The sequence below is a fragment of the Purpureocillium takamizusanense genome, chromosome 3, assembly GCF_022605165.1.
Source record: "Purpureocillium takamizusanense chromosome 3, complete sequence".
NCBI classification, from domain to species: Eukaryota; Fungi; Ascomycota; class Sordariomycetes; order Hypocreales; family Ophiocordycipitaceae; genus Purpureocillium; species Purpureocillium takamizusanense.
Genome location: NC_063070.1, coordinates 3,236,240 through 3,254,779, shown reverse-complemented (window position 1 = coordinate 3,254,779; position 18,540 = coordinate 3,236,240). Strand labels below are relative to the sequence as shown.

General features: G+C 55.1%; 5 protein-coding genes across 5 annotated transcripts; 3 read left to right on the top strand and 2 right to left on the bottom strand.

Moving 5' to 3' along the window:
* Window positions 1-79: 79 nt before the first annotated feature.
* JDV02_004589 (uncharacterized protein) lies at window positions 80-1,804 on the top strand (the record flags this gene model as incomplete). The annotated part of the gene is made up of 1 exon (XM_047985819.1): window positions 80-1,804. One exon carries the CDS (start codon window positions 80-82, stop codon window positions 1,802-1,804), a length of 1,725 nt encoding a protein of 574 aa, XP_047841796.1.
* Window positions 1,805-2,084: 280 nt separating this feature from the next.
* On the top strand, window positions 2,085-3,819 carry JDV02_004588 (uncharacterized protein; the record flags this gene model as incomplete). The annotated part of the gene is made up of 2 exons (XM_047985818.1): window positions 2,085-2,209; window positions 2,280-3,819. The coding sequence occupies 2 exons, from the start codon at window positions 2,085-2,087 to the stop codon at window positions 3,817-3,819; spliced, it is 1,665 nt and encodes a 554-aa protein (XP_047841795.1).
* Window positions 3,820-4,907: 1,088 nt separating this feature from the next.
* Window positions 4,908-6,248, top strand: JDV02_004587 (uncharacterized protein; the record flags this gene model as incomplete). The annotated part of the gene is made up of 1 exon (XM_047985817.1): window positions 4,908-6,248. The coding sequence occupies one exon, from the start codon at window positions 4,908-4,910 to the stop codon at window positions 6,246-6,248; it is 1,341 nt and encodes a 446-aa protein (XP_047841794.1).
* Window positions 6,249-6,343: 95 nt separating this feature from the next.
* JDV02_004586 (uncharacterized protein) lies at window positions 6,344-8,436 on the bottom strand. Its single transcript, XM_047985816.1, has 3 exons — window positions 8,189-8,436; window positions 7,689-8,088; window positions 6,344-7,612 (listed from the first exon to the last, which is right to left on the bottom strand). Exons 1-3 carry the CDS (start codon window positions 8,423-8,425, stop codon window positions 6,555-6,557), a joined length of 1,695 nt encoding a protein of 564 aa, XP_047841793.1. The 5' UTR covers window positions 8,426-8,436; the 3' UTR covers window positions 6,344-6,554.
* A 3,623-nt stretch (window positions 8,437-12,059) lies between these two features.
* On the bottom strand, window positions 12,060-13,011 carry JDV02_004585 (uncharacterized protein; the record flags this gene model as incomplete). The annotated part of the gene is made up of 2 exons (XM_047985815.1): window positions 12,060-12,934; window positions 12,990-13,011. The coding sequence occupies 2 exons, from the start codon at window positions 13,009-13,011 to the stop codon at window positions 12,060-12,062; spliced, it is 897 nt and encodes a 298-aa protein (XP_047841792.1).
* Window positions 13,012-18,540: the final 5,529 nt, after the last annotated feature.

Sequence of the window (18,540 nt, the reverse complement as noted above, 5' to 3'; positions counted from 1 at the left end):
GCGTCGCAAGTCTCGGTGCAAGTTTGACGGGATGGCGCGAGAATGTCTGATGTGTCGGGCGCACCAGACTGCATGCAACATGCCGCCGTGGACCTCTGCGAATGATCTCCGGCCCAGACGTTCAGTCTTGCCCGATGCTGCTCCCACAGCTACAACGATCGCCCCCCAACCAGCTGAGGCTCCGCCTCCAACGAGCGAGGTCCCCGAGGCGGCGCCGCGGTGGGCAGCATCCCACCTCGATTCTTCCACAACTATCGCTGAACAGCCCAGATCTGCCGCGGTGTCTCTCGATGCGACGGAAAAGGAGAACCCCCACATTGTCGGACCTGCCACGGCCGGGGACAGCCACTTTCTCGAGGACTACCTGTCGAGCATCCAGGAGGGCGGCCACGGCAGGGCCATCCGGCCGATCCTACCCGGTGTCACATCCACGCCGGTCATGTTCATGAGGGTCAGGAAAAGGCCTGTTGGTCTGGCGGTGGACCTGAACCCGTCGTCGGCCGAGCTGCAGACGATAGTGAAGCTTCTGGAACCGTGGCAAGATGCGGTGCTTAACCTGTACTTCTCCAGGGGCAACGGCTGCTTTCCTGTCCTCGACGAGGGGTACTTCCGCGAGTATGTTTCGCGATCCCGGGTGTCGCCCGCCGTGGTGGCGTGCCTATATGCGCATGCCATGTGCTATTGGAGCTCTGATCCCAATTTGAGCCGGCACCATCGCCCTGACGCACGGTTCATCTGGAACCTGGCGTTGGAGGCGCTGTATTCGGAGCTGCACATCTCGCCAGGGATGCCATCTATCATTGCCATCCTGCTCAATATTGGAGGACGCCCAACAACGACCATGGTGGGCAACGGCATGCTGCTGGGCTGTGCCATCTCCTTGGCCCACAGCCTTGGTCTCAACCGGAACCCCATCGCCTGGAACATCACGGAAGGGGAGAAGACGTTCCGTATGCAGATCTGGTGGTGCTTGGTGATCCACGATCGGTGGACAAGCCTGACGTACGGCACGCCGCCTCATATCCGCCAGTCACATCACGACGTGCCCATACCCAAAGCTAACCAGCACGACGAGCGTGCTCAGGTGTTCGAGGCGCTCGCCAGCCTTACTATTGTCCTGGGGGCCTACATCGAGCAGCTTTACGCAGCTGGCGACGTGACCGACAGAGATCCCGCTTTGGCCTTCAGTCTCGATATCTGGACCGACACACTATTCGGCGAACTCCGGAGGATCATTGTCCGTGGCATGAATCTTGACACACCTGGAGCGGCAAACCTCCGGTTATGCTATCTGGCCGCCAGATTCTTCATGTGTCGAGTCGAGCTGAGCACTGAAGTGGACGACTACATACCTGGTCAATCACCCAACGATCGCTTGCTCAAGACACGCAGAATGGCGGAGGACATTGTTCACTTTGTGCGCGAGTTGACGGCGAAGCAGCTGGGCGACTTCTGGCTCCCCACCGCGGCCTTTGTCTTCTCGTCCACGACCACCTTCCTGGTCCGGCTCGCCGTGCAGGCAGAGCTGCCTACTTGCGAGACGTCGATGCAAAGTCTGTCACTGTCGCTTGCGCATGACTTGGTGACATCGTTGCGCTCTCACAAGGATTTGTACGGATGGGAGCTGGGTGACATCTGCATCGCCCAGTACGGCGACGTTGTCGACAAGCTGTGGTCGCAGAACCCGGCCAGCCATCTAGACCCTGCGTGGCTTGACTCGGCGCCCTTCATACCCGACCCGGGCTTCTTTGAGTCGGTGATTGTGGACCAATGGGATCCACTTGCCTGGTGTCAGGCTCCCTGAGTCCCTAATAAGCTGAAGTAGAAGAGGCCGCGGATGAAGAAGAAGGCCGCGGATCGACAAGCGCCACAGCTCCGGTTGGTCGTCGCATATCTCGTATGTACTTCATCTACGCAGGGACTGACATGACTCCAGAACGTCTTGAAACTGAGATCTCCCCCAGGAACTCACTGGTCCCCGCACTACATAACATCGCCTGGGTGCCCATGTCGAGCGGTCCCTGTATTCATGTCATGTCTCACATCCAGTATCGTCGACGTTGACGAGCAAGCAGCAAGACGGCATGCATGGTCAACACCACAAGGATCAGCTCACGCCTGCCGTTGAGCCAGGCCAGCTGGAAGATTTGGAAGCCACAAAGAGCGGCCAGGGCGTCGCTGAGCTGGCAGAAATCCCCTTGACGCGAGGGTGAGTTTTTTTTGCGCACTTTCACTTTCAATCATGTATGCGCCTAGTTAGCTGAGACACGTCCATTCAGTCTCAAGTCTCGACATGTTCAGTTCATTGCCATCGGCGGCTCCATTGGCACAGGCCTCTTCCTCGGCATCGGCACTGGTCTGACTCGCGCCGGGCCCCTCTCTCTTCTCCTAGGGTATACCCTCACGGGCGCGGCCATCTTTGCCATGCTCCAGTCTCTCGGCGAGATGTCCACCTGGCTCCCTCTGCCTGGCGCCATACCGCAGTTCTGTGCCCGGTACGTGGATGGCGCGTTGGGATTCGCTGTTGGATGGAACACCTGGTACCAAGCTGCCATCACGCTCTGTGCTGAGCTGGCGGCCGCCTCGGTCGTTATCGGGTATTGGGACACGGAAGAACGCATCAATGTCGCCGTCTGGATTTCCATCTTCCTAGTGATTGTCGTCTTGGCCAATATCATCGCCGTCGCCGTTTACGGGGAAGTCGAGTTCTTCGCAGCCTCCATCAAAGTCATCACCATCATAGGCCTATTGATCATGACGTTCATCGTCATGCTGGGAGGGAACCCGCAGCATCGTCGAATCGGATTCACCTACTGGGAGAACCCAGGCGTCATGAAGTCGTACCTCCTCCCAGGCGCGCTCGGTCGCTTCCTTGGTTTCCTCAAGACTCTGCCCAACGCGGCCTTCTCGTTTGGCGGAACCGAGATGGTGGCCGTGGCGGCCGGGGAAGCCGAGAACCCACGCAAGAACATCCCCAAGGCGGTGCGCCGTGTCTTCTGGCGCATCGCCTTCTTTTATGTGCTCGGAGCGCTGGCCGTGGGCATCCTCGTTGCGTCCAACGACGAGCGCCTCCTCTCGGCCCAGGCTGCCAACGCACCAGGGGCAGCACAGTCGCCATGGGTCATCGGCATCCAGAATGTAGGCATCACGGTCTTGCCGGACATCATCAATGCTGTTATTCTCACATCCGCCATGTCCGCCGCCAACGCCTTTATCTACTCGGGCTCCCGCTACCTTTACGCTCTCGCGCAGAACGGACAAGCCCCCAAAATCTTCCTTCGCTGCAGCAAGCGGGGCGTTCCCTACGTGGCCGTCTTGACGACGGGCGCTGTGGGCATGCTCTCGTACTTGTCCGTCCAAAAACACGGCGGTGCTGCGCAGGCGTTCCAATGGTTCCAGAGCCTTGTGACGATTGCCTCGCTCTTCACCTGGTCGTCCGTCTGCCTGGCCTATCTGGGCTTCTACCGCGGGCTCAATGCGCGCGGCATTGACCGTGACACGCTTCGGATGAAGACGCCCGGACAGCCCTACCTCGCAGGCTGTACGCTTATCTTCTTCCTCATAGTCATCATTCTAAACGGCTTCCAGGTCTTCATCGGCGGCCAGTGGGATGTGGCCGAGTTTTTGGCTGCCTATATTAACATTCCTATCTTTGTTGGGCTCTATGGCTTCTGGAAGGTGTTCAAGAGAACAAAATTTGTCAAGCCGGCAGACATGGATATCTTCTCTGGGAAGGACGAGATTGATGCATTGGAGGAGCTCTGGGAGGATCCAAAGCCAAGGAACTTTGCGGAGAAGCTCTGGTTCTGGATCGCATGATCCGTCTGTGTAGACGGACAGCTTTGACGGTGTGATGTTAAGAAACTATGTATGCATGATTTTTCTGGTATGCAGTACTAGTAATGATCAAGGTGTATTTCAGTTAGCCGTTGTGTACCTGGAGGTGCGATCCTGGCTCCAGACGGACAGGCAAGGTGGCAATCAACTCAACCACAAATCCACATGTGGATGGGCAGAGTTATATATCAACGCTCATACAGTTCATTTGACGGCTCGCTGGTTAATTGACCAATTCAATTTGTCCGCACGGCGAGTTGGAGTGGGTTGATTTGGGTTGAACATGCAGTAGTTTTTCACAATGATGAGAGCACCTCGATCCTCCTATGCGGCTTCGTCGTCGAGGCCACTGTTTGGTCCACACGCGACAGGATGGCCGTGCAAATCTACTGTGCATTTGAACTGGGAAAGAGACTGCACGCAACGGCAGCGCTGAGCAAACCTGGTCCGACCATGGCGCCGAACGACGGCTCGTGGCGAGAGCCACCGCCTGAGAGTAAGGAGACTCGCTGGCTTGCTGCGAAGCTGTGTTTCGGTCGCAGGTAGAGGGTCTTGTTGGCTGCATCCAAGCCGACGCCGGGATTGGTCAGGGTGACGGATTGATGGGCGGCTCAATGCCACCAGACGAGCTGTATACGACTCAACCCTAAGTTCTTTCTTTCTGTCTTTGGCGTTTTGCACTTGTAAGAACGGTCCGCGGGGAAGACGGGGGCCATCACTCACTCAGTGGATTCCTGTCTCCATCTCCGCGGTGGGTGTCGTGGGGCCGCGGGGAAGAGGGGCCGCCACCCATTAGGAAGCTTTAGCTTATTTGCTCTGGAATCACTCACTCAGTGGCGTGTAAGTCACCAGCTCCGCGGCGGTGCTGTCGTGGGCCCGCGGCCACGATGCGGCCAGGGTTGACGGACAGGCGAAGGAAGACGAGGCGTCCAGATCTTGCGAAGCGGAGAAATGGGTGAGGATGGCCATGTGAATAAAATCAACATATAATAGTACCGCAAATGCTCGTGGATTTTGTATTGACCTGTATCTTCTTCTCATCGTACCTACCTAATCCCACATTCCGCAAAATGACACAGACAATGGTCAACGGCGCGCCAAAGAGCCAATTTTGGCAGGATGCGGACAAATACCTGCTCTATACCGGCGTCCCCTTCTCCCCCGCCGTCATCGTCAAGGCGCAAGGCGCACGCCTGTGGGACGCCGAGGGCCGTGAGATCCTCGACTTCACATCCGGCCAGATGAGCTCGCTGCTCGGCCACTCGCACCCAGAAGTCGTCGAGGTGGCGCGCAAGTACGTCGGCGAGCTCGACCACCTTCTGAGCAACATGATCACCCACCCTGTGGTCGAGCTGGCGGCGCGTCTCGCCAGGCTGCTGCCCCCGAAGCTCGACAAGTCCATCTTCCTCAACACTGGGTCCGAGTCCACCGAGGCCGCCCTCAAGATGGCCAAGTGCCACACCGGCAAGTTCGAGATTGTCGCCTTCTCGGCTTCCTACCACGGCCTGACCCAGGGTTCCGGCTCCGCCACCTACTCGGCGGGCCGCAAGAACGGGGGGCCCACCATGCCTGGCATGCTGGCCTTCCCTGCCCCCTACCCGTACCGCTCCGTCTTCCGCCATGCCGACGGCTCGTATGATTGGGAGACGGAGCTCGAGTACGGATGGTCCATGATTGACCGCCAGAGCGTTGGCTCCCTCGCGGCCTTCATCATGGAGCCCATCCTCTCCACCGGTGGCATCCTCGTGCCGCCAAAGGGGTACCTGAAGCGCATGGAGAAGGAGTGCAGGAAGCGCGGCATGCTCATCATCATGGACGAAGCGCAGACCGGCGTCGGTCGCACGGGCCACATGTTTGCCTTTGAGGAGGACGGCGTCGTGCCCGACATCCTGGCACTGTCCAAGACGCTCGGCTGCGGATTGCCGCTGGCCTCTGTCACCACCACTGCCGAGATCGAGGAGGGATGCCGCAAGGCCGGTCTTTTGTGGCTGACCACCCATCTCAACGACCCTCTCACCGCCGCTGTGGGCAACAAGGTCCTCGAGGTCGTCGAGCGCGACAACATCCCTCAAAAGGCCGCAGAGCGTGGCGAGCAGCTTCGTCAGGGACTACTGCGCTTACAGAAAAAGTTCTGGTGCATCGGTGAGGTCAGAGGCCGTGGTCTTTTCCAGGCCATTGAGATCATCGCCGAACCCGGGACCAAGGCGCCCGGCGCGGAGCTGGGACAGGCTATATCGGACAGGGCATTGGAGCTGGGACTCTCTTGCAACATTGTCAATTTACCGGGTATGGGTGGTGTCTTTCGTCTGGCACCTCCTGTGACCGTGACAGCCGACGAAATCGAGGATGGTCTAAAGCTGTTGGATGAAGCGTTTGAACAAATTTTCAATGAAAGGGGATTGAAGAAATAGACCAGGATGCACTACAGTCAGGCATAGCTGCACCGGGCGCGAACGTCATGCCCTATAAAGGAAGCTTGAGAGAAACTTTTCCGTCCAATTTTTTGGGCAAGAAGTAGTTGGAAGATAGATGGCCATTACTTTTACTTTGCATTACACGCCATATTAGACATGCTGCCACTTATGGAGGAGTTTGAGCTCAGTCGTACGCTCGCTGGCAAACTGCCATGGCTCTACGTCGTGCTACAGCCCACTCGCCGCTTTACAAACGTACTGGCAAAGGCACGCGTTGCCGGGTTTCCACATTTGCACGCCGAGCTACTCGACGATGCGCCTCCTCTTCACCATGATTCTCGCCCCATGTGGTGGTAGATGCGCCTCGGCCACCCAACGACCCCGTGGCCTCCGTCCCTGATATGCGGCGGGGAGCTTGATGTCATACCGCGTCAAGATGCACGCCACCATCATCTTGAGCTCAAAGTCAACCAAGAACCTGCCTGGGCAGGCGTGTTTCCCGTGGCCGAAAGACAAGTACCGCTCAGATGTGGAAACGTACTTGGGACCACCCGCCTCGCCGGCTGACGGATCCTTGTTATTAGCGGCATCGCCACCCGCCGCCCCATTCATGCTGCGGGAGAACCGAAACGGGTCGAATTTGAGAGGCTCCTCGTAGTACTCCGAGTCTGTATTGGGCGGTTGGCTGAAGAAGGACACAAACGACCCCTTGGGCAACGAGATGCCATCCTCGGTGGTGAGCCCGTCGACCATGACCTTGCGGAAGATGGCGCGATTGGCAAAGGCGTTGATGCGTAGCGTTTCGCGGGCAGCGCTATCAGTGTGAACCATGGCTGCGACTTTGGCCTTGGTCCACGCTCTCGACGAGCCCGTATGATCCGCGTGACCAGGAGAACCCCCCGGGCCTATAACTCGGGCAACCTCGTCACGCAGCACGGCAATGGTATCAAACTCGGGGTCGGAGCCTAGGATGTTGAGCAGGAGGTTGGTCGCCTGGATGCTCGTCTGGTGCATGGCCCCAAAGTTCGCCGCACATAGTCGAGCGGCCATGTTCTCAAAGTCATTCACGTCCTCCGTGCGGTATGTGGCGGCGAACTGCATCATCACCTGGAAAAAGTCTCTTGGCGTAGCTTTGCCCGGGTTATTATCCTGCTGCTGCTGGAGACGGAGGATCCGCATCCGCTCCTCGTAAAGGAGCCGAATGTGTCGGCGGAATTTGGCCATGCGACGCCAAATGGGCCATGCAGCCATGCGTCCGACCAACGGTCTAAGAAGGACGGGGCATGCACCACTAATGCCACCATTGAGGATGAAGCATTCGAAGACGGCTACGTTGTTCCTCAGGAACTCCTGGTCGCGGCCTGTATCAGAAGGTTAACTCTATGCGCATCGCCCAACACCAACTCGCGCTGATGAGCGGCATTAAACAAAACGTACACAACTTCAGCCCCTCCGGGGAATCGCCAATGATGAAACGATTTCCGGCTTGCGCCACGACCATCCGCATGGTCGCGAGCAGGTCAATCTCCGTCCAGTTGTCCGCATCCACCCCAAAGAACGTATCAAGCGCCAAAGCCAGCTCGTCGTTGACCCCCGCACAGACAGTCTCCAAAGCCCGGTTCAGGTCCGTCCGGAAGAGGCCGACGTGCCATAGGTCACTTGTGATGCTGCTGTTTCCGAAAGCCCATCTCGTCTGATTGATCTCCACGAGCGCCTCGGAAGAGCTCAGTATCTCCTCCGGCTGCGCAAGTGCCCATCGTATCGCGTTGCCAGGGAGGATGATCTCATCTCGGGCACCAAGTCCTGGGATCAGGACGGTCTTTCCCTTCTTGGAATACTGTGGTTGCTCTGCAAGTCAGCCCGCGATTGACGGTCGGTCGGTCGATTGATGGCCCGGCCCGCCGTGCGCTGGGCGGGCTGTGCTCGCGCTCGCTCACATTCTCATAGGCATCACGGTACAGCGATGAACAGTCAACCAAGTACTGCCATCGCGTCGCCAGGCTAAAGCCTGTCTGGCCTGGCCTTCGCCCGATCCTGGGAAGATTTCGAGGGTACCGCACGCTGCTTGTATATGTCTGAGCAATGACAATAATTAAGACTGCGGAGATTGTCGCAAAAAGTACCACATCGTTGCATCTGCAGACGTCTGGCCACACCCACATCGCAGGTGCCATTACGACGCCAGTCATGGGTGATATAATGAAATGGATTCCCGACGCCGGGAGAGCTACGAGAATACGATCAATACTGTTGAGACCAGTGGGTCCAGCCGCGCCCGGAACAGTGGTCGGGCCGGGGCCCGACCCCTATTCCTCGTATGTGTGCCACGTAGCTAGTTAGGATCATCATCAGCAGCATCACAGTTGGATGCATACGCATGCCTTAGCCTGTGACTGCTCCACAAATACAATGCGGGGCACCATTTGCGCCAGCTACACCTGTTTTTTACAGGGGCAGACCGTGCAGATGTCTAGGGTCTCAGGGAAGGGGTTTCGCGGCCACTCCAACAAAGCCACGTGTTGATCTTTTCAGCCCTGTCTCACAGCAGACCTGCTCCCCAAAATTCTTTCTGCAGAAAAGCAGTCCATCCATCCAATTGGAGAAATCCGACCCGCAACTCCATGGTCGAGGAGATATAAAGTGCGGCTGGACCCTTGCAGCCGAAAAGAACGAAGCATTAAAGGGACTGTCTAGCAGCCGCTACAGTATGATGAGTTGCCTTGGCCACCGGGCAATGCCGTCTGGTCGTATTGGTACTAGAGCTCGCTTCAACCAACATCGGTGCCGCCACCGAGGAATTATCGCACGTCCGCCAATCCCGGAACAATTCGCACGCCGCCGCCAGGGAGACGCGCCGTCACCTTTGTTTGGTACAAAGTACAGGGCCGAAGTGCTGCGAAAGTGGACGGAGCCCGTCATGATCGCCATAAAAAGGTAGTATTCAGTGCTCGCGACTGCGGTGTGAGCTCAAAGGGGCTTTATCAGGCGCCAAAAACACGCCATGTTAAGAATTTCAAGCTGTGCCAGCAGGACCGGGGATCAATCAGCCAACGTCAAGAGGCGGTGCCTTGCCGTAGCTCGATACGCTTCCAAGCGCCACCCTTGCTATCTAAGCTGTATTAGGAAATTGTAGGCCAATTCGCCGGCCCAAGAATCGCGCAGTGTTAGTACTCGCTCCCGGTACTCGCTCCCGGTACTCGCGCTCCCGGCTTGGAGTCGCCGTTCCGTCACGGTGGGGCCGGTTTGTAGCGGAAACGGCTTGGCCGCGGAGAGATTCTTCCCGTCCAAGAACGCGTGAACCTTGTTCTTACTTCTCCCTAAAAGTAAAAGTGGCATAAGGCTGTGTGGTCGGACCTTCCCCACACTGGCGTCGCCCCAGTTGACCAATTACATAGTACAAGGCGCAACATCTTTCCCTTTAGGGCAATCCGAAATCGCAATTGCAACCTCGCCGAGCCACAGTTTGTGGTCTAGGCCGGGCATCAATTGGAAGCGGACCGCAGTGCTCGAATCATTCGCTCTGGCGTCGCACAGAATCCATGACTACGGGTCGAATCGTCTAACCGCAACCGATCTTCCTCCCTCTGGGCAGGCGGAGAGCGTCGTGACTCCCCAGACTATGGGACCGGACGCCTTCTGTACACATCGCCATGACGGCCATCAACCACACAGCCTCTGCACTGAAAATTCGAGCGCGCGGGGTGACCGTTTGTGGACCGCTGCATTTTCCTTGATGACAAATGCTGGTGATGCCTCGGATTGATAATCATTTGCGGAAAGGGGAGTGAACAGCCGAAAAATGTCGTTTTGATTGTATATAGCAGCCGTCGCGAATACGGCAGCCCTCGTTCATATATGGGCGAGCCGAGTGGTTGATGACTGCAGCGGATAATCGTTAATTTTTGGCCCTCATTTCACCCATTTCGCCCATCAAGTACAGGATGCGACATTCTGGTCATTGTCATGTCAGAGATCCCCAATGTACAAGAGAAGAGCCCTACCAACAGCTCGACCGGTGTCGCGCAAACAGGACCAACAAGCCGGCTAAATGAAGGCGTCGACAGTACCTCGCCAGCCACGTCTCGCGGCCAACAATTTGCATCACCACCAGATGGTGGATTGTCGGCTTGGCTGCAAGTCTTTGCTGGACATTTGATCGTCTTCAACACATGGGGTTACGTCATCAGCTTTGGAATCTTCCAACCACACTACGAAAAGATGCTGTCGCTCGGAGCGCCCATCATCTCATGGATAGGAAGCGTCCAAGTATGTCTCATACTCCTAGTGGGCACGGTTTCCGGTCGGGCATTTGACGCTGGCTATTACCACCTAGTCCTGGTGGTCGGCTGCGTGCTGCAGCTCATGGGCATATTCGGGACGAGCGTCTCGACGCAGTACTGGCAGGTCTTTCTAGCGCAAGGCCTTTGCCAGGGCTTGGGCTGCGGCCTCGTCTTTGCGCCTTCTGTCGCCAATATATCGACATACTTCTCCAAGAATCGCACCATCGCCATCTCTCTAGCGGCCTGTGGTGGCGCAACTGGCGGTGTCGTTTTCCCACTCATTGCCCAGCAGCTGCTTACGCGAGTTGGTTTTGGCTGGACAGTACGGGTCATGGGCTTGGTGGTGCTAATCACATCTGTCACGTTGACACTTGTGTCTAGGACGATACTACCATCACGTACGTCTGGACCGCTATTGGAACTAGCCGCTTTCAGGGAACCAACATACGCCCTCTTTGCTCTGAGCATGTTCTGTACGCTTTGGGCTACTCACTTTGCGTATTATTATGTAAGTTTGAACGCCGAAAGCGTTTTCCTATTCCAAGGAATTATATATTCTAACGCGTTGAAAGGCTCGCAAATACGCGCTTGATCGTCTTGCAGCACCACAAACGACATCTTTTACCATGCTGATGATCCTAAATGCCGTCGGCATCCCCGGCCGACTTGTCCCGGCGTACCTAGCCGACCGTCACTTCGGAGCCATCAATGTATTCATTCCCATCATACTCGGGGCCGCAGTCTGCATGTTCGCTTGGAGAGCTATTGAGACTGTAGCGGCAGACTACGCGTGGATAGCCATATATGGCTTTTTCGGAGCTGGAATCCAGGGCCTGTTCCCTGCTACTCTCGCGAGTTTGTCGCATGACCCGACCAAGAATGGCACAAGAATAGGCATGGTTTTCACCATTGTCGGTGTAGCGGCTCTCACCGGCCCGCCCTTGGCGGGGAGAATCATCGCCCTGGCGGACGGAGAGTACGTTGGGGTGCAAGCTTGGGCAGGATCATGCCTCCTACTGGGTGCTGGGCTACTGATGGTGGCAAGATGGATGGCCGGAAAATAGACTTGTATCTAATAGACTTGTATTTGCTGTGTGGCGAGGTGACCGTCAAACCTAAAGCACATTACGGGCGGGAGAGAATGGTAGCGTTCAACACAAATATGACGCGAGCTATACGGGTTAGTCTGGCACATTTTGGTGTAGGGCTATCTATACCTCTTGTCACGAAGCTGCGATTCAGGTTAGATCACGCATTGTGGCCACATGTGTATGTCTCGCCAGACTGGCAACGGAAATACTGTCGTTGGGCTGATACTTCACTTGAATGCTACCAGAATTCACGTCTTGTAGTAGCTGGCTAATGAGTTCGTAAGCTCGGGGGCTGTGAGCAACTTTGAGTCTTCTTGGTCATTGATCTCTGTTGCACTGTGCCAAGGTGCGTAAGTGGTAGATACTTGATATTGACTTGTCTAAAAGCAATCTGTGCTTGTCTATCTGCGTTACTAGCGACGGCTAAGCCTCCACATCTATACACTTCCGACCCTAACAGAGAGAGGTATATATGATTCCGAGCCATCTGACTCTTTACTGGCTTTGCTCTTGCGGAGCTCTCCAGGGTGCCACACACCAAACAACAGCACCGCGATTGCCACCGGTACAACCTCGAGGATGGCGAAATAAATCTCATGGCTCTGAAGCGAACCGAAGAGGCCCTCGCCTGTTTCCGCCAGACGAAACACCGTTCGCACGTAGATCAAGATGGTGGTAACGCCAAGCACGGCGACGGGAACGGTTAGCTCATTCTGGCGAATGGCGTGGCGAGCCCGCGCAATGAAGGCGGTTGCAATGACGAGAAAGACAGTCATGGCGAAGACCTGGTAGGCCAGTCCAGCGAGGAGGATGTTGTTCGCCGCAGTAGGGTCTTGTCGGGCCGCTGATCTCCGCCCAACCAGGGATGCGCCCGTGATTTGGACAATGGTGGCGACAGCGTCGGAGACGATGAAGAACCACAGGATAACCTTGGGGGGCAGAAGGGAGTAACTGCGCCCGAGGCGCATGACAAGGACGTAGAGAATCGTGTAGATGCTTGCTGCCATCAAGACGGGAGCCGTGATGATGAAGAAGTAATTCAGGATGTAGTAGATGAGGTGGTAAGGGTCGACTTTGGCGGAAAGGCACCGAGCGATGTAGCCGACGATCTCGAAGCTGATGCCGATGACGAAAGGTATAAACCACCAGCTACGAGAGCGGATGGTCCGGAAAGTATGAATGACGAGAAAGAGCAGAAACCAGATGACGGCGAAGATGGCGAGGCCGAGAGACGGCGTGTACCCGTAGATGATGATGGGGGTGTCCATGTCGCCATCAGGGTTCGGGAAGTCGGGGTCTCTGTAGCCAGGGACTACGCAATTAGCCACTTGCTCCCACGCTTGTTAGGTAGTAAGTTAGTAACTTACCATCTTCGGGGCGTTGCGGCATGTTGACGTCGATGTCTGCGAGGAAAGACTATGCTGAAGGAACGGAGTTGGGACGGAGTATATGACAAGCTGGATGTGTGCTTTTGTGATTTCGTGCCGTTCTGATGCCATCCTGCAATACTTTCTGCCGGTCCTGGGTGATCCCTTTTATACCGCTCTGCGACCTGTTTACTCGACTTAGACCAAGTTCATGCGCGACCCTACCTGAACAGCCGTGCCGCGCGGTGCCTTACCCTATTCGGGTTCAAATGCGCGCATGTCGAGCTCTGATTGCAGCGCAGATCAAAGTGGGTCGAGCCGCGTCAAAAATTGAGATGCCGCCTCGTTACCCCACCTCGAGCGCGACCCACGCCGACACCACTGCTGGACCCTTAAAACGTCTAGACCAAATTATGTCTTTAGGCGTCGCGTGGTGGTGGCGTCTCACTTATAATTAGGAGGAGCTGACATTTTCACGACGCGGCGAGTCCGACGAACCTACGTCAAAAGTCTGCTTCGCCATGATGGAGGCGTCGGAATCTCGCCGTATAGTGGTCGCGGTGACGAATCGACGCGACATGAGCTTCTAGAAGCGGCGAGGATTTCGGACTGGTCAGGGTTAAATGCCTACGAGGCGGAATTATAGTACGCGTCAAAGCACCGCACCGCCTCCTCCCTCTCTACTATGTACAACTAGCTCGTAGAATGCCCCGCGTCGCAGCCCGATAAGACTTTGCGGGCTACCAACCTCGAGCACTCGCCCTGCGCCCATGACGACAACCTTGTCGTAGTCCATGATGCTTTCCAGGCGATGGGCAATCGTCATGAGACATCGGTCGGATGTACTCCTGACGTGGTCGCTCAAGATTCTCTGTATACTGGCGTCTGTTTCTGGGTCCATGCTCGCCGTTGCCTCGTCAAGCACAACCAGCTTTGCATTTCGTACGAAGACCCGACATAGAGCCAGAACCTGCCGCTGTCCATGAGAAAAGTTGCTTCCCCGCGTAGCCACTTCCGTAGATGGTGAAAGGAGTCCGTTGTGCGATGCTGCATCGGCTGCGCCCGGTTTGTTCATGGCTTGCATCGCAGGAACGGAAGCACATGCGTCCAACGCACGCTGGATTATATGTTGGGGCACGTCTCCAGTGGGGTCCATGTTGGATGATATGGTTCCTTGAAACAAGGTGGCCTCTTGAGGAATCGATGCCACTGCTTGACGGAGTCTCTTCCACGGTACTGTCGTGATATCCACACCATCGAGGAGTACCTTTCCGGACACAATGTGTGTGAAGCCAAGGAGGGTAAGAACAAGCTGTACCTATAAGCTGATGCTTCAATGAATGCCAGTTTGACGCCTAGGGGTCATACCGTGCTTTTACCGCTTCCAGTTCTCCCTACAACGGCAACTCGCTCACCAGCATGAAAGGCCACAGTCACATCTTTCAGAATATCAGGTCCGTTTAGATCATACCGAGCTGTCACATTGCTGAACGTGACGCCGCCAGACTCTGGCCAGTGCGGTGGTATCGCACGCGGAAGAGCGTCAGGGTGTTTCGTGTTGCTATCCGCTGCGCTTTCCTCCGATGGCAGGTTACAATACTCCTCAATGCGATGAAACTGCCGAGGTCAGTGGCCGAGCGCATTCAATTATCGATGCCAATAATAAACCTACAGCTTGCATATCATGATTCAGCTCATTCACTGAGAAGACGAGTCGAAGTATAGAGCTGCTGAGTTCCGAGGCCCTTGCCAAGGAGAACGCAACCAAGCCAGCTGGCATGCCTTTCTTCTGGTGAAGAGCCAAGACGCCTGCTGAGACATGGATCAAAGCTGCGATGAGGTTCATCCTGAATTTTAACCATTGCGCGCAGTCTACCTGAGCGGCCGCCCCTTTTGCAGAGGTGTAGAGACTGTTGCCTAGCGAATCCGTCAAGAACTTGACCTGTTGGGGACACGCCCGAGCAACTGCAAGACCATCCAAAGTCTCACAAAACTGGGCGATAATTGGAGATTGCCAGGACATGGTGAGCCGCTTGACAAAAACAACAGCCCGACTGTAGATCTCTCCCACCATGGTTCCTAGGAGAGACAGGATCGCTGCCGGAAGTATGAAAGCAGGAATCACTGTCGCCATGGTGCCCATCAACATGATCACTTTCAAGATTCGGTCAAGAACTTCCGTAAGCCGTTCGGCAATGTTTTCGTCCAAGTCATTCATGTCGCCAGAGAGGCGATTCAGTATACGCCCAATCGAATTTGCCTGGAACCACGATAGCGGTGCGTTCAAGACTGCTGACACAAGCTTGGCGTGAAGCCTATTCGCTGCGACCCAGCAGCCACGGGTGAAGGAAAGCAAGGCCAAACCCTCAGTCATGGTGCTACACAAACCAAGAATGATGTAGACACCAAGATAGATGGGGGTGCCTGACTGCCCGCCCTGGTCCGCTCTGTCTACCCACAACGACATCCAAAGGCTGGTGGCCATTTCAGTGCCGTTGTAGACGACCAAAGTGAGCAATGTCAATATTATGGTGGCAGGTCCGCCAAAATGACAAATGTATCTGATGACTAGTAGCGGGATCAGCTCACAGATGCTGTTCAGTAGGTTCCGGACTTACAGGATAAGCGAGAAGAGCTGCTGCTCAAAGTTACTTCATCGTCTACCTCGCTATCCTCGCCGTCTTCGTTATTGTCATGGAGCGCATCATTGACTGTCTCTATTGGGTGATCCGGGCAGGCGGGCACTTTGTCCTTGCCCACAGATTCCTGCTGATGCACCATGTTCACGATACGAGGCTTGCGGACAACAGAGCCTCGCGAAGTAACAGATTTGACGGACCCGTTGTGAAGCTCGATGACTCTGTCTGCTTCAGCCAAGATCCAGGTGAGTTGTGTCACTAATACAATCGTTCTGCCCTTGAGCAGGTTGGTGCAAAATGTAAGGTTCCACAGCTCTACGGATGTTTGGTGTCGAGAACTGAGAATATGTCATCGAGGAGAATCAGAAGCGTTTCAGAATAGAATGCTCTGGCGAGGGCGACCCGAGCCTTTTGTCCACCTAAAGGGTGCCGTTAATTCGACGTTCGGGGGTATCATTTCAACAAAGGCCATACCCGAAAGTGCAAATCCGCTATCCCCTACGTTGGTCATGTCGCCAAGAGGTAGCTCTCTGATGTCAGGTACAAGGCAACAAGCTTCTAAAACGGCTTGATATCTAGCCTCATCGTACGCGTTGTGGAGTATGATGTTCTCGCGGATTGACCGAGCCTGTAGCCACGGTCTTTGAGAAGCATATGCCATGCTACCTGGCCGTCGGATCTCCCCGGCTTCTTTGGTCGTCTCACCAAGAATCGCTAGCAGCAACGTGGACTTGCCACTTCCACTCATTCCTGTCACAGCGTTCAGTCCATTCTGCACGAAGTCAATACTAATGTCGCGCAACCGAAAGTCGGCGGAGTCGTTACGCCAGAATACTCGCGCCCTGAAGGCTCAGTGGGCCAACGGGATAATCTTCCCGTGGAGTCGTTGTCGCGAAGAACTTTTCACCCTCCTTAACGAGGCGAACATTTTCGGCAAGCACGTCCCCATAGTTGCGGCCGCGATGAGATTGTCCCGGATAATTTCCATCAAGCCTATCGTCGTGAACGCAACGGATGCCGTAAGAGGTTTCTGCAAGATGCAAGTGTACAGAGAAAATATTGCAAGCAAAGAGAGCGTCGGGATGCAATACGCCGCCTCTGTGATGGCCGCAGAGAGAACGGCTATGGTCCAAAGGTGACTCTGTTCCCCCTCACGGACCTCGTTCAAACGGACAGAGACGGTGTCTTCCCATCCGAACAGTTTTATGGCCTTAATAGACCCCAAGTACTCCGAAGCGAGCGAAATACGAGAGTCTTGGACATCCCTCAAAATATCTTGGTGTGCTTCTACACGACGTACAATCCACGCCGTCAGCGGAGTGCTGCCGAGACTGATGGCTACTCCCACCAAACAAGGCCAACCAACGATCTGGAAGAGGCTCGCGAGCCCAACAATGCTTCCAACTGCACCACCAAAGACGACCATGATGAGCACACGTGCATTGGTGATTGTTGTAATATCGCTCGAAACGAGATTGGTCAGTTGCCCCGATGAGGACTTCTTGCTGTTGGATTCGTTCGATGGATCAAGAAATCCTTGCTGCAATTCCTTCGACGACAAAGTTTGATGATAGATCGCTGCTGTAAGCGCAGTCTTGAGTTTTATCATGGCTCGATTTGACTGGAACGCAGTTTGCTGTTGGGCAACGGATCCACCCACTTTGGCGACGAACATGACAAGAAGCCAGACGTATGGCTGAAATCTGGCCTTATACGGAGCGCGGATGTATTCGAGAAGTTGGTAAAGAGCAAGAGGTGACCCAAGTTCTGCGGAGAAGAACAAGGCAGAAAACAGGGAGGCGAGACACAGATCGCTCCATAGTAAAGCCAAGACTGCTCTCCCCGTGGTGTTATGTTTGCGGCGGAGCTCAAAAAATCGAGAGCAAAGAAGGTGTGGCGTGTACTCCCACGGAAGGTCGTCCACGTCGTTCATTGAGAGTTCCCTCTTCCACCCCTTCGAGATCAGGGGACTGACGCGTTCGAAAGTGAACCAGTAATCCAAGCAGCTGCACGTATCTTCTTTTGACTCTGTAGGGTGTGCTCCGCTTGGTAACAGGGCCGGAATCACCCGCTCCCGAGGTGCCAGCGCGGACGTGATGAGTGAGAGAAGCAGACAGAAAATAGCAGTGAACTCACGAGGCTTGCTCGTCGCTCCTACAGCAAATGACGGGACAACATCAGTCACCGTCATCAATCCGAGAATAGCTAACGAGATGCCGTTGATTTGGTTTAGGAGTAGTGCACGATGCGCTCCGTACACTCGTGACCTGACGAGTCCCAAAATAAAGATGTAGCCTATAGCTACCGCATTCTCGTAATGGGTGTAGTCAGGACGTTTGAGCAGTAGAGCCTCACAGAATGCTGTGCCGCGGAATACATGGCCAAGAAGTTCGCAAGTCATTCGGCCACGTCGGGTTCCATCCAGAACTGGCGTGGTTCTAGAGTAGAAGACCATAGAACGGAAGCCGATCCACGTCAATGAAGAGAGCAATATCAGAGTCTGAACATGGCCTGTCCGGGATATGTCGACACATGCTTGCAGCCACGAAATGCTACCTACCGGATCAGCATTTCTTGTGGTAGAAGCCCATGGTAATTGTTCCAGACTTACTGTGGCATGTCGAAGAACGCCTTTGGGGTCGTTTCAAAGTCAATAGGGACAGACATACTGAACCAGGATGAGCATTCCTTCATCCGGTGCTGTAATGTTGTGATACTCTCGAACCAAAGTAAAATGACTTTTCCAAACGAAGGTGAAGAAAGGGTGGTAATGAAATGCGGAGGCGGTCACACAAAAATTTTGGTACAGTCGCTCACATCGGCCGAGATGACAGGTACTGTACTAAAAAAAGGAAAAATCCTGTTACTTTCAATTTTTACGTAACTTGGTAGTAGTGCAGACAAGGAACTGC

Coding starts and splice junctions, on each gene's coding strand:
- JDV02_004586 (XM_047985816.1), bottom strand. CDS start 8,425: ATGGCACCTGCGATGTGGGTGTGGCCAGACGTCTGCAGATGCAACGAT. Junction 8,089..8,188: donor ACCGTGATGCCTATGAGAAT/GTGAGCGAGCGC, acceptor GAGCAACCACAG/TATTCCAAGAAGGGAAAGAC. Junction 7,613..7,688: donor CCCGGAGGGGCTGAAGTTGT/GTACGTTTTGTT, acceptor CTTCTGATACAG/GCCGCGACCAGGAGTTCCTG.